This window comes from Passer montanus, unplaced genomic scaffold (genome assembly GCF_014805655.1).
Source record: "Passer montanus isolate IOZ18808 unplaced genomic scaffold, ASM1480565v1 scaffold1, whole genome shotgun sequence".
In the NCBI taxonomy this organism is placed as follows: Eukaryota; Metazoa; Chordata; class Aves; order Passeriformes; family Passeridae; genus Passer; species Passer montanus.
Window position 1 is genome coordinate 11,894,564 of NW_024356504.1, and position 14,270 is coordinate 11,908,833.

At 36.0% G+C, this 14,270-nt stretch overlaps 1 protein-coding gene across 12 annotated transcripts in view; it reads right to left on the reverse strand.

Annotated features, from left to right (window-relative positions):
- The window catches only part of SLC4A10 (solute carrier family 4 member 10), a 168,383-nt gene that overhangs the window by 28,106 nt on the left and 126,007 nt on the right, over positions 1–14,270 (reverse strand). For all 12 annotated transcript variants that reach the window (XM_039710399.1, XM_039710159.1, XM_039710317.1 and 9 more), the window contains 7 exons: positions 12,320–12,477; positions 10,405–10,492; positions 9,768–9,914; positions 9,105–9,205; positions 7,551–7,725; positions 7,232–7,365; positions 5,863–6,108 (listed from right to left, as the gene is read on the reverse strand). In XM_039710399.1, the coding sequence (XP_039566333.1) occupies positions 5,863–6,108; positions 7,232–7,365; positions 7,551–7,725; positions 9,105–9,205; positions 9,768–9,914; positions 10,405–10,492; positions 12,320–12,477 (1,049 nt within the window). The remainder of the gene's footprint in view (positions 1–5,862; positions 6,109–7,231; positions 7,366–7,550; positions 7,726–9,104; positions 9,206–9,767; positions 9,915–10,404; positions 10,493–12,319; positions 12,478–14,270) is intronic.

Consider the following 14,270-nt stretch of genomic DNA (forward strand, 5'->3'; position numbering starts at 1 on the left):
ACTATGGTATGTAACTGCCATACACAGAAGTTCCTGTGCAGAAAAGCAGTGCAACTCTGGGGGATATTGACAATTCATCTGCAACCTTTCACTGTGAAATATTTCTAGGATGTCACTTCACCCTGCTTCCAAAGATAAGAGTGCATACATTTGAGGAGAAGAGGCTCAGTATAATGCATACAGAAATAATTACTGCAATACACTGCAGTGCTATATGGTCAGCTTGGGTTTCAACTGTGCAGGTGCAATGCATCAATACATATAAAGTACTGTAACAAAACCACACCCAGATTTTATGAAAGCCTTCCTAAATTTTGAAGGCATTGTGTAGACCAGCTCTCAACTGCAAACTGAATGCTGTGGAGAATTGCTTAACAAAGAGATCTAGTTCCAAACTGGAGGGGACAAGTACTAGGAAAGACTAAAACAAGGTGGGCACTCTCTGGGGTCAAATGAAGGAGAAAGGGATAAACAAGTCAGCTGGGATGGGCAGGTACAGAGAAGTCCTGGAAAAAATAGAAGAAAAAAAAAGGCTGGATTCCAAGGTTTGTCAAGAAGCAAAAGGGAACCAGCAGTTAAACTCAGTGATGGCATTTGCATGGTTCTGGGAGGAAGAGGGATATTCTCAGGGAAGAACACAAGGGATATGGCACAGTTACTTAACTGTAGGGGAAAAAAACTATAAAGAAGGGAAACAGAACATCTGTATTCATATCTAACCTCAAAGAAATCATTACAGGAATTGAAATTCAATTACATGCCTGGGACCCTAATGAACAATACTGTGCTCTTCATCACTGACTCTTCTCATTCCACCTGCAGCTTAAGGGACACAGGGTATAAACCAGGTTTCACTAATTTGCATCCATTAATGATGCCTTTAGATTAATTTATATAGATAATGGAAGACTTAAAACTTGCTTGTGCAAACAGTGGTATGCACAAAACTAATCTTCACAATGCCTTCTAGAAGCAATGGTTTCTATAGCCTGAAATGATACTGAGATTGACATGATCTTGGCTCCCTAATTACATCAGAGTGGGATTTTCTACTCCTAATGCTTAAGTGCATGTCAATACCAAGACAGATTGCAATATGCATATTACTATGCCAAGAAATCACTTTAAAATTATTCAATGTAATCTGTTAATAATTGAGTAACTTCTGGTAAAGAATTATTAAAACAACATGAATTCATCACTTTGAAAAAAGAATTAATAAAAACCAAAAAGGTATATAAAATTCCTTTATATACCAAAAAGGTATATAAAGATCTAAGCAACCTCACCCTGAGAAATAACTGAACTCCTGAATTCTAAGATAACTATCTTAAAATGCTTGTATTTTAAAGACTACTGGATTGCTTTCTAAATCACATTCCTTTCATCCACAATGCTTATTCTGTTTTTCATTTAAAACCAGGGGGATTTATCTGCTCCAATATGGGGTTCTCTTTTCCTAGCAAAAATAACATTCTAATATTTAATATACACTTTAAAACTGATGGGCATCAGCGTTCCAGACAGGTTTCACTAACTGGAGATATATTTGCTACCAGGGTAGGATAAAAACAGGAGGAGGAGTGCAGAAATAAGAGAGTTGCTATGCCAACCTACAAATGCTAATGGCATGACAAATACCAAAAGGTCACATAAAAAAAATAGAAATGCTATGATCAAGAAGTATTTGTATTTAATTTAATAAACAATGTAGCTACTCTATCCAAGTTCCTTCAAAACAATATAGTTTAAAAATAAGAAAATACAGCACAGTAACACACTGAAAATCAGATTGTCTTTGTCCTTCCTTTGACTTCTCACTTAAATGCTTTATTCTTCATCATCCATATCAAAAATCTGATGTTTTAGGAAAAAGTTACATATAAATGCTGAATGGATTTTGCCTGGAAGTAGATCACATATTTAAATACAGAGTAAAAAAAATAATTTAAAAATGAGTAAAAAGTGCATTGTGTCTAGTTTTATACTAATTAGATCATGCAAAAAGATATTTTTGTCATTTTGAGGTAGAATTTTGTAAAAAACTCAACACCTATCTTCCACTTAAAATGGGAAAATGCTAAATGCAATTTTTAAGAAATCTTTTAGGTGGACTTTCAGTTGATTTTCAAATATTTGGTTGTGCTTGATTAAAAACTTTAAAAAAAAAATCCCAACTGTTCTGAATGTTCTTCCCCTAGTGTTCTAAGGTGTATTATGGCAGATATTAGTAATGACTCCTGTACTTTCACATATAAGAGATGTATTCAGTGAAGTCTTTTACATCAAATTCTTGCAACAGAGACTGTTTGCAAGACAATTCAAGCCCACCAAAAATACAGAATGGATTTTCTTTCTTACTTAAAATATGGTTTCAATCTGGTTGAAACACCAACCATTTAAAATTACTGTTTTCTTCGTCTTTCTAGTACTCCAAAGAGAACACTAACAGAATGCCAATGACTTTTCCTGGGTCAAACTCATGTCTTCACCAGGGCAAAGGAACAGTACTGGCATGTAGACAGACTACCTGTGGACATCAGAGCGTCCTCAGAATGCCCATGGGAGAAAAGAGGACAGCTGGGCCACAGCATACGCTAAAAGTTTCAAATATAATCAGTGTTCTGACCAATTTATCATCAACTTTTTGAGTGGGCCACAGAAAACACAAATTTTACAGTGTAACCGAAGTTTTCTAGCACAGAATTGCAAATCGAAAAAAAAGGTTTACATAAGCTTTGGTTGAGCATTCAAAGAGAAATGAGTTGCTCAACCTTTTGAAGATCATGCATGGCTAATTAAAGACCTGCCAAGGCTTTACTAACAATTAAAAACTTGCCTTTAAAATCCCCAAAGAGGAAAATGCAAACAGCTGTTTTAATTAGCAAAACAGCAGATACTAATTAGCTTCTGTAACAGAGTACGCTGATCCTTTTAAGGACAGGACCAATTTCAGCCCAAGTTTGTTATCCATTTAAGCTACAAGTAGAAGGACTGGAATCAATGCTGCAAAAAAAGCTAATTCCTTGTGAAATCACTATTTCCTAACTTCAAGTACAGAAAGGAGAGATTTTTATTTTGAGTAAACTTTCATGCTTATCCATCTTTTAGTTTCTTATCTTTCCAGAGCTTAGTCATGTACAGACAATTGAGCAGGGACTGAGAGCGCTTGAAATGTCTTGTGATGATCCCATGGGAATGAAAATTGTGACATCTCACCTTCTGGCAAAAGGCCACTGTACCTGGACAGAGTAACTCTAATATGTGCACATTGCACAGCAAACCCACAGAGTTCAGGCTGCATCAAGTCTGCTGTGAAAGCTGATTTGGGCACCTGATGTAGAGTTGTGGCAACTGACCACATCTTTCACTTCTCCCAGTCTTTTGGGACCGGTTCTGAATAACTAAGAAATCTCAGATGAAAGAGAAAGGGATGGAGAGAAGAGGAGAGGTTGGAATTGGCCTTTTGCTACATTCAGAACACAGATCCTTGGACAGCAGCAGATATGCCCTTACAAGATAATCAACATGCACTGATTGTCAGTACACTGCCATTCCTAAAAATCAATTTCAAAGCTAAAAAAATATAAGTCCCATCCCATAAGAGCTACATGTCTACAGCTAGACAATTTGCTGTTAGTGGGGTCAGTTGGTAAGGGCATGATTGATAATAAACAGGAATATGCTGCAAGTAGAAGATACAGTATAAGTCCCAAATGTGAGATTTAATACAAGAGTTTAAAAGGCAATCTATTTGTACTATGTACAGAGTGAAAGAAGAACTGAAAATATAGGTATGAAATAATAAACTCAAATAGCTACAAAAATAGTATATCAAATAAGTTTGATATCAGTGATATCAAATAATTCTGATGTATGTGTTTGAAAACAGCAGACAGTGGTGAAATCTTCCTTCCAAACATCTGGAAGATGCTTATCTTTCAGGAGCTGTGTTTGAAAAATCTAGAACTGTGGCTGGTATTCCAGCACTGTAGGCCAGGACAGATCAATAGGTGTAACTGGAGGATGACAAAGGCTGCTCCTTTAGCATCCTGTGTGTTCTGCACATTTTACATTCATTGCTCAGTTACCAAGAGCAGGCAGCACTAAAACACATCCTTCAAAAACCAGTCTGGGATTCTGATAATTGAATGGCATTCTAAATAAAACCAACGACATTTATTGATTAACACAAGAATTATAATGAGAAAACATTTTGACAAATATAGGCATAACTATGACTGTAACCCTACAAGCAGTACTGTTAAACTCATTTCCCTGAAATCTCTAGCAATATTATGGGATTCAGCTAACCACAAATACAGCTACCCAGGAACCCATGTTTCTACCTGTGTTCATGCTTTCCATATCATATTTTAATATATCAGCTCCACCTGGAAAATGTTTTCTAAATATTTTTTGTCTTTGTATAGCATTTCAACATCTGATTTTCTAAACTATAGGAGGATATCATGTTTTCCTTTGAGACAATTACTTTGCAGTGGTAAAGGAAAAGAAAAAAATATGCAAAGACTCTGCTATATGAAGGTCTTCAGAGTAAAACACCGACTCCACAGAAGGTGAGTAATGTTATATAAGAGGGTATAACCTCAACTGCATGCATGGTCTTGATGTCTGTTGCTTTCTCTTCAAATTAATATTCCTTTGTCTACGATTAAACTATTAGAGAGGAATAATAATATTTTCAGCTTGATGAGAGTATGTCACAGCCGAACTATAGTTTCTCTGACTTGTTCTGTGTATTAACGTATATAATGTACATTCAGATTCAAGATTTGCTAACTATTTTTCTAGTGATAATATACACAAAGCTCAAATGTTTTCTCTCTTGCTGTGTTCTGTTTTTCCCAGCTTAAAATGCAAATGAGACATTTGGTTGAGACACTCCTGTTTTTCCAGAGAACAGAAGATGTGGCACTGTTCAAGCACTGTTGCTTTAGGGCCACACCCAGCTCATGCAGAGGGTTCAAATGGGTTCAGTGAAATGATAAAGACATTTCTGGAGAGGGATTTTCACTGAAAATGCATTTTAATTAAATTTTATTTACTGATGTGACCAAGACTAACTGGCCTCAGGACAGACTAGGATCTTGTCCTTTACTAGAACAATATTTTTATTCTCATATCACAGAAACAAGTCTATGAGGGTTTACTTCTCAATGAAACAATATTGATAAAAGCAATTCACTTTTTGCATTCCCCAAGTAGATTAGTACATGTTTAAACTTCACAATAAAGTAAAGCTGTTTAAATGGAGCTACATTAAAAATCTTTGTATTAGGAACAAATTGATTATGAACTACTGAGATGCATTGAACAATTCCAAATCCACTTCAGCTTTTTTTAATTAAGCTCGGACCTAAATGCCAGAGAGGTAAAAATAAAGGAGGTACATCAAATTACAACCTTTTAGAAAGGTGAATATTTCAATTTGGGAAAAACAAAACAAGATAAATATGGTATACAAACATTACCTGAATATCCTGTTTCCATTTAAGGATTCTAAGTACAAGGTTACAGGAAGAGACCATGAATTAATTCTTATTAGATAAAAATGAATAGAGACCTAAAACCGAGGTCCCTTTAAGTCCTATTTTTAATTTTAGGATTTCCAGGTTAATTATGCTGAAGCTTTTCCAAACCTCAAGTTTGGAAATAAATTTTTTACTTATCTTAAGTAAATATGTCCTGCTTGTACACATCCCCCCAGTAAGACAGCATTATAACTGAGTTGCTCCCACCTGCTACAACTACTGCAAACCTTTCCTGCTGTGCTCCTTGCAGAGAAAACAACCTATGGAAAAAACACACTAACAGTTTAAGAGAAGAAATCTTACTTACGAGTACTTTGTCAGCAGCTCCAAATTGTTATGCATGTTGATTGGATATGTCTCACTGAGATGAAACAGCTTCTCTAAGGCCTCATAAATGAAAATGATGCAGATAAGAGAAGCAAAGGCTTCTTCAGTAAACCGGGTAATGTAGCAGACTAGGGAGCTTGCATCTGTTGCAACAAGGATGATGCACAGGATTGCAGTCCACAGCCCAATGCTGGCTCTCAGAGAAAGGTATGACAACCCATACTCTCTAAAAAGAAGGGGAAAAAAAACACCAACTCACTCAACCTTTTGTCCAGCCACAGTAAATGGAGACAAGGCAGTTCCAAATTTTCCTTTTTGGGGACAGTCTGAGTCAGAAATTATGTACTTAATGTGAACAGAAGATCCTATCAAGTCACCTCCTGACCAGAGCTCTTCCCCCAATTAACAGGACACAAGGAGTTCTATCTCTATTAAAGTAATCACGTGAGCAGCTTTGAGAGTAGGCACACACAAAGTGTATAAGGTCCACTCACTCTTTATCCCATATCCTGCTTTGTGAACAGCCAACACCTGTCAATTTCTTTTTAAGCTGTGAAAGAGTAGCTATAACAACTTTCATCAAAATTCTGTAAGCTTACTGCATATGATAATAGAGCTCCAAACACACCGTGTGACATTATCACAGCAAACTGAAAGGTCTGTCTGAAGGTGCGAGAAAATTTGAGTGCTAAGCGGGGTTTCTACTCTGTGTTGTGCAGGAGATCCTGGTACAGAAGTCCCTGTCACAGCAGTGAAGCAGAAAAGCAGACTGGATAGCAGAGAAGCATGATGGCTTCCAAATGGAGACATAATTTTTACCCACACTGTGGCAGAGACATGACAAGTACAGCACATGAGCCTAAATGTGGCTCTTGTGGCATAACAGCTCATCCCCTCTCTGTCCAGGTGAGGGAACAGCATGGTCTGTATTAGTGACTATTGAAATAAGGACCACTCCTACTGCATGCACTTTCTTCATGAGAGACAACACCTTTCGAGTTAGGGATGAGATAAATCACTGATTTAAATGAATTGTCTCAGAGTAGAGAATGATAAAATTAAAAAAAACAAACAAAAAATACCCACAAACATCCTGAAGCAGTCATTCCCTTCAAAACAGGGGCAGGAGGAAGGGAAGAAAGGGAAGGAAGGCTTTGAAAGCAACAAAAGCCCAAAATCTAAGAAAATTCACCTTTCTGCATTACGAATTCACTGTGTAATTTTTGGACTCTGCAACATGGTAAAAGCAACAATTTATCTTGTAGTGCACTGCTTAGCATTTAAGCTCTGGGATAGGTGTCTCTACCTAAAACAAATGAAGGATGAGGAATATCATGATCTTTACTTACTTGCAAAATTTGAATAAGATCTTCTCAAACACTAAAACTGGTCCTGTGCTGCCAAGTATAGTGAGAGGCTGTCCACCAAAAAGAGAGTAGGCAATTCCAGTCATGGATGCTCCAAACAGCGATTCTATTGCACTCTGAATATGATACAGAGAGAAGTGTCCATAAATTTTCAAACAGGTTCTTTTTGTATAGTCTTAGTCCATAGCCTTCTAAACATTGAAATACCAATAGATAAAGGTGATTCATGCAACAGTAAGGAAATACTAACCACAAAACTAGGAATGTAAGTTTGTTTTAAAAGTTCAGACTTAACACATACTATACGACCTTCAGTTGCTTCTCCCAGTAGACCACCAAATGTGATGACAGGAGACATGCAAGCACAGTAGAGAAACAAAAATGATGCCAGACACTGCAGACTGAGAGCATCCCTGAAGTCACTCCAGAAGAAGGGAGCTTTTCTTTTGATATCTAAAATTAATCCTCCAAAAAATCTAAAGAAAACATAGAAGAGTTCAAATCAATTAAGGTGGCACACAAAACTTTCTTTTACAGTATTGCTTCAATCACACTGCAGAGATGCTACTGTTCCCTGATCAAATGATACATACTCTTATGTTTCACCCTTCATAAAAATAAGTTCATAGGAAGCCTGTCTTTGTAACTTCAACCAGTAAATTACTGTGTTTTTAAAACAAACTAATTTCTATATCTCTTTTATAAAAAAATTCTTCATCTAATCATCCAAACGCCTAAGTTCTGAACAGTTGCTTGCTCCCATGCACTAAACTGTTTATTACATGAAATAATTCTTTACATTTGTTTAATTAGAGAGGTATTACAGTGTCTATTTGCCCACATCAGCTTCACATTCTTTATTTGAGAACCTGTTCCTAAATACACTTGATGATACAAATGGATATATGCTACCATTTTTCAAGGACAAGAACTGTCATCTTTTGTCATTTACACTGTGTCAAGTATAATCAAATATTTAGGAACAGACGGTCCCTTACAAAATCCATACAGCTAAAGTAAATAAGCCCACAATTCTCTTTTCCTCACAGGCACACAATGTATCAGATGCTGCTGAGGTAAAGAAGGTGTAGTGCTACTACCTCCTAAATATTAAAACAATCATTCAAGCTGTCAATTAGTAGATTCTCTGGTGAGAGAGCAACTTCCAGCCAGACTGGCCATCACCTCCCCTGCCCCAGTGTAGTCCAGCACTGCAACTGAATCTTTAGCTTCATGCTAAAGGCAGGAACAGTATTTAAATATCAAGAGGCAACAAAGTAAAAGAAACATCGATTGCCCAACTACACTGCACTAAGGCAGCCACTGACAACTGATGCACTTACACCACACCATATTAGATGAGAGAAAACAAGTATTTCTTGGAGCAAATTCTTCATTCTGTATATTGCAGCCACCAGGATAACCACAGCCTCACATACCAGGACCTATCACGGCTTAGTGAGGTAAAAAAGAAATGCTAGAGCTGCACAACCCAGGAACTTCAACGACAAGACAGCTGTAAGTATTCATAATATATGGCACAATACTGTACCAAGTTTCCCTGCATTCTGTACAAAACCAAGAAACATTAATCAAGTTTAAGAAAGGTCTGGCCTTTGTAAATATTAGAGAAAGAAGCTTGCAAAAAATACAATGAGAAAACTCAAATCCTCCTGCCCTCTCCTGCTCTCTGCAAATGAGCATGTATTGTCCTCTTCAGCTACATGGCACATGCAAATCAGGACAAATGCCCGAAAGAAATTATGCACCGAGACACTTCTGAGAGAGAACCAGACCCTTGTGATTCCTTTTGAACATCACTTTGAACACTTAAAGATTGTATGTTTTCACTAACTTTCCAGTGCGTTGCAGTTCTGGTCCAGAGTGTCCCCCAGGATGTTCTGCTTCCCCATGGGCTGCAGTTCCATTTGGCACCCCTGGGATCTTACGCTTCTCCTAACAGAAGGAAAATATATTTCTCATGGGTTTTAGTACTCAAACAAGCTCTCAAAGTTAAAAGCTTAAACATAAAAATTTCATTTCAAGATTTATCAGCATAACCTTCTCACAAGCTGTAAAGGAGTTCTATTACAAGACAGTTAATAGTAAAAAGAATGTGATTCTGTGAAATTTAAAGAATTGATCACCAAAAATCTTGCATCAGAAAACACTTTAAAGAGTAACAAGCCTTGATCAGTTCTTGCTATAAGCTTAGAACAGAAGCAAACCATGGCTATTTGGAATAATCAAGGATGCTTAAGACTACTTATCTCTGAATTTTGTATCCTTAGCTACAACTGCCTGCATTTACTCAGGAGAGAACTAGTACTGAACTAAACCAAATGTCATCACTATACTGTATGTTTGCAAGTCAAGAGTTCTTCTAAAATTAACCTAAAAGAAAAACAGCAAGCAAAACATGGTGACTCTGCTAAATGCTAAATTAATGAGACTTAAATCTACATAATGAAAATTCATCACCACTTTTTAAAGTGTCTGAATTTTACACTGTACAAACCTGAGAGGGAACATTTTTAGGTGGTTCTATTCGAATTGTTGGGTCCCACTCTCCAGGAGGGAGAACAGTAACCTGATCAAGAAACTCATCAATTCCAGACACCAAGTCATTGCGGTCCTTTGCTTTGTAAGCAACATCATGGAATACCTGTGAAAAATTGAGAAGTGTGTGTGGGAGGAAAAAGAGATTGAAAAAGGAACTCTCTCTAAAATAATGGCCCCACTTCTCTGAAACAGAACACACTTTATAAAGTTCCCTCTGAACAATCTCAGCTTCAACTGAAAATCTGAAAATAGCTTCCAGTACTTAGTTCTCATAGAAATTCCAGCTGCTACAGGAAACATCCTTATGGCTGCTAAATATTTGAGAGATTTTGCAGTTTAAACAAAATTAAATCCACTGGAAAGCAACTGTGGAAAATGGAACCTTACTGGTGAAGACATCTTTGCTTATGAATATTGCTTCTCATTTTGTTATCCCCTTAGAGCAGCATAATCTGAGCTGTCACAGGATCATGAAATGAGTTAGAATGCTCGTTGTCATCACCAGAATGATTAGCCACATTTCATCTGAAGGATTGGAGATTCCCTATTACACCTCTTCAGTTAGTGCAAAACTGAACCATGAATAAAAATACCTCATCTGTCATTAGTGTTGCAATTGATCTTCCAATCTCATGGTATTGTTGGCCTTTACCCAGTGGTCCAAGAAGAATGAACAAAAATCTGAAAATTAAAAGTAAATTTGAGAAATCATAAAACATAGATGGTTGAAATTAATACAAATATTACAGAAATATTTATCTAAAATGTGGACTAGAAGAATCTCTCAGATAAATACTATATATAATCTCCTTCAAGATCTCACACATACATTTAAACATGAAGCTTCGCTTAGAAAAAGAATATGAAAATAGCTTCCAAAAATATATCATAAGCTTAACAGTCAGTCTTGATTGAGGCTACCAAAACCTCCTTACATAATAAACCTTAAGTTACATAATAAATGTATGCAATTGTAATCTATGTACAGAGCACATTATTTAATTCTGTTAATTCAACAGAATGGTTATGGTTACATAAATTATTGCAATATTGGAAAAGTTAAACTAACCCGAATAAAAATAATTTTAAAATCATTTTTTACTCCCGTTAAGGCTCTGAACAGTCTCTACTTGAGGCTGTAGGCAAGTAAAGTTCTATAAAAGGCAGAGGATTTGTTCAAGTGAAATAACTACAATTCTCAGTTTTGCTAAAATGCAAAATACAATATTTTGATGTGGATTTCTTTTTTTTTTTTTTTGGTTTTTTTTTTTTTTTGGTTTTTTTTTTTTTTTACATATACATTCTTGCAGAAATATTTGATTGTCTTAATTTGTAAATCAAGAAATCTGTTATTTTCCTTTTGGTGGGTTTTTGGTTTTGTTTTTCTTTGGGAATTTGGGGGCAGTTACAAGGAAAAGCTTTTTCCAAAGCCAATTCACTCCCTCAGTGTTTCTTATACACATGCAAAAACTAGAAAACATAAAAAATAATATCAAAAGTATCTACAAAGTACAGCTCAAAGAAGATGTTTATCTGGTTAGAAGCAAGGATCTGAATCTCAGCATTGCATTTCATAGCATAACACAAGAGTCACATGTGAGTGTCCTGAGCATCTCAAACTGGAATACATTGCTGCCTACTGTTGGAATTCTACCTTCATAGAAACTAAAGGAGTGAAGGGGAAAGAAAGACAGAATGTGTGTACAAACATATGCACAAATTAATAAAAGAAAGGGCGCAGGGTGGATTCTGCAATAATAGTTAAATCAGTGAACACAGATACGGGAGAATCAGTCTGGAGTTTTGATTTGAATTAACCTCAGCAGGACACAATGTAACAGCAGATCTATCCCAATGTCTTCTATTTGAAAACAAGGTCTATTTTAGACTTTTTTTTAATGCCTCATGATTTTTTTTCAGAATCAAAGTACCCCATCAGAAAAAGTTTCAACTTGGAAAAAATTCATCTAAAAAATAATTATGATTAAAAGTTACATTCTGTACCATGCAAAGTAAATTTTTGAAGAAGTAAAAATTTTTGAATTTTGAAGAATTACAGCATGTTGTCCATCCATTCATTCACTATCCCTAGTCAACCAAATCACACAATTTACTTTTTTTCCTTTTCTCGATTCCTTTTTCATTTTTTTACTTCTGTACATAATTATGCAGTATGACACAAGTAGTTTCAGTTCCAGATGAAATATTCTACAAAGCTGAATATTTCACCTTAGTGAAATATTTCATTTGGAGTAATACCAGTTTGTATAGGAGAAATTGTGTGTTATAACCTATATTTCCACATCTTTGAAGTACTCAAAACTAGCATGTGTCTGAATATACCCACACATCATTTACAGGGTGAGTGGAAGGCAGAGAGATGTCTTTGTTAAAGAGCAAACTGAATTCCTCACTCAGTAAACAGCAAAGCCGAGGGCCACATCACACTGTCCCCATGTCCCCACAAGGCACTCATGAAAACACAAAGCAAAATCAGCCCAGCTGTACCTGGTTGGAATTGGAACTTCAGCCAGTCCTGTAAGCAGCACTGCAGGAGACAACCTAACAAAAGCCACAACGGCTCGGTCCAGGAACTCGAGTTCACCAACTAAGATGTTGGATGCTTCAGCTCCAGGTGGTATCTTTTTCATGAAGTGTAGGTCAACCTGGGGAAAGTATATTAAATTACAACCTAGAAGTTACTCACAGGGGTTTTTTTCCCCTGCTTTGTTGACAGAGACTTGCTGATCACTGCATTATAACCTTGGCTATTTCAGTTATACAGTTCCACTGTTCTTTTCTGTTGAATGTTTTTTTCTAATGAAAATTATTCTCTAAACCAAACTGGACATTAATTATTTGGCTGATTTTTCTTGGAAACAAAGCACTGCAGAATTAATTTATAAAGACAACAAATCAAACTCAAAATATTTTTAAGAATATAGGATTAATTTCCTAGTAATGCTTTTTTATCTATACTCATAAGAGCATGAGTACTTAATAACAACCATAAAGGTAGAAGAAATTAAGACATCTTATTTTTCCATAATTAACAATTCTGGAAATCAGTAATTTGCAGCTCATAGTTGCTGTGTTATTATCTCACTGAGAAAAGCACTAGATTCCACTACACACAATTTTCCTTTTTCTACTCTGAGATGCATTTTTGGTTTCAGGTTTTACAGAAGATAGTTGCCCTTCAGCTGAAGGTAACAGAATATAAGCTATCATGAGCACTGGCAGTCTCAAGAGCAAATGGAAAGAACAAAGCAGAAGAAAAACTTTGGAATTCTAGGCAGTGATGCTGACTTTTGCAGTATGATAGAAAAACAGAGACACAGCTTCATCATGACATTGCTGTAATAATCTCAAGGTATTCGTGCAGGATTGTATGACTCTAGGCTTCCTTCTGTAACAAGGACTGACATGGAGTAATAAAGTATATAATGTATGTCTGATTTAATTATGCAGCAGTATTGTCTACATTTCAAAATGCATGAATTTTGTCATTTGCTTTCCTTTTATTAATCTAAACACAACAACAGCAACCAAATCCAATATAAACTGTTAAAGTGGACCATTTTAATGTCTATCTTACAGCCATCTGTCAGTACTAGTTTGCATAGTTTTTGGTAATATTTAGAAAATTGTTTTCTTGCAAATGGCTCTGGCACTAAATCAGAATTCAGATATAACACAGTTGCCTGTGTAATGAAATTTTGGTTTTCTGAGATCACAAAGAGATATCTATGCTTCCCTAAGCTACAAAGATGACTGAACACCTCACAAAGTTGAAGAAGAATCAGATCTACCTGGAAGGTTGGAGACCAAGTACTTTTCAAGGTAAATTGAAAAAGTGAGGTAAATTCTGTTCTCCACTCAAATAATGACATAACTCTTCAGGATTAAATACATAACTAAGGTTCACTCCACACCTAATTTTGTGTCACAGGTTATTTGTAACTGAGAGGAAGAAAGCTGTCTTTCAGGCACGTAGAAATCTGCATTCTGTGCTGAGTTTACCTTGTGAATGGATGGATTTAGCATTTAAATGCATTTAACATTTAATAATTAATGTATAATTTTAATCATTAATTAATAATTAACTGTATCATAACAATATGCTACAGTTGTGACATACAGGTCCTCTAACATACAGATCACAAAATTCACTTTGAAATAAACATTCTGTCTCCTGTCTATAAGAAAGTATTTCCAGATATTTCCTGTACTATTTATCAGCTTGATATTCTAATATTGTCTGATATTGTTTAGGTAGTGAAGAGACCCATTAAAAGAAAAGTAGCTGGCAGAGGAGCAAACTTAGCAAACACACCCAAACCCCAAAAGAACTGCTTTCACTCATCATTGCATAATGAGAGTGGAGGTGGTCCTGGAGTGAATTTATGGCAGTGGCAGAAGCTACATATTTAGAATGCTTCATCTAACCTATCCATAA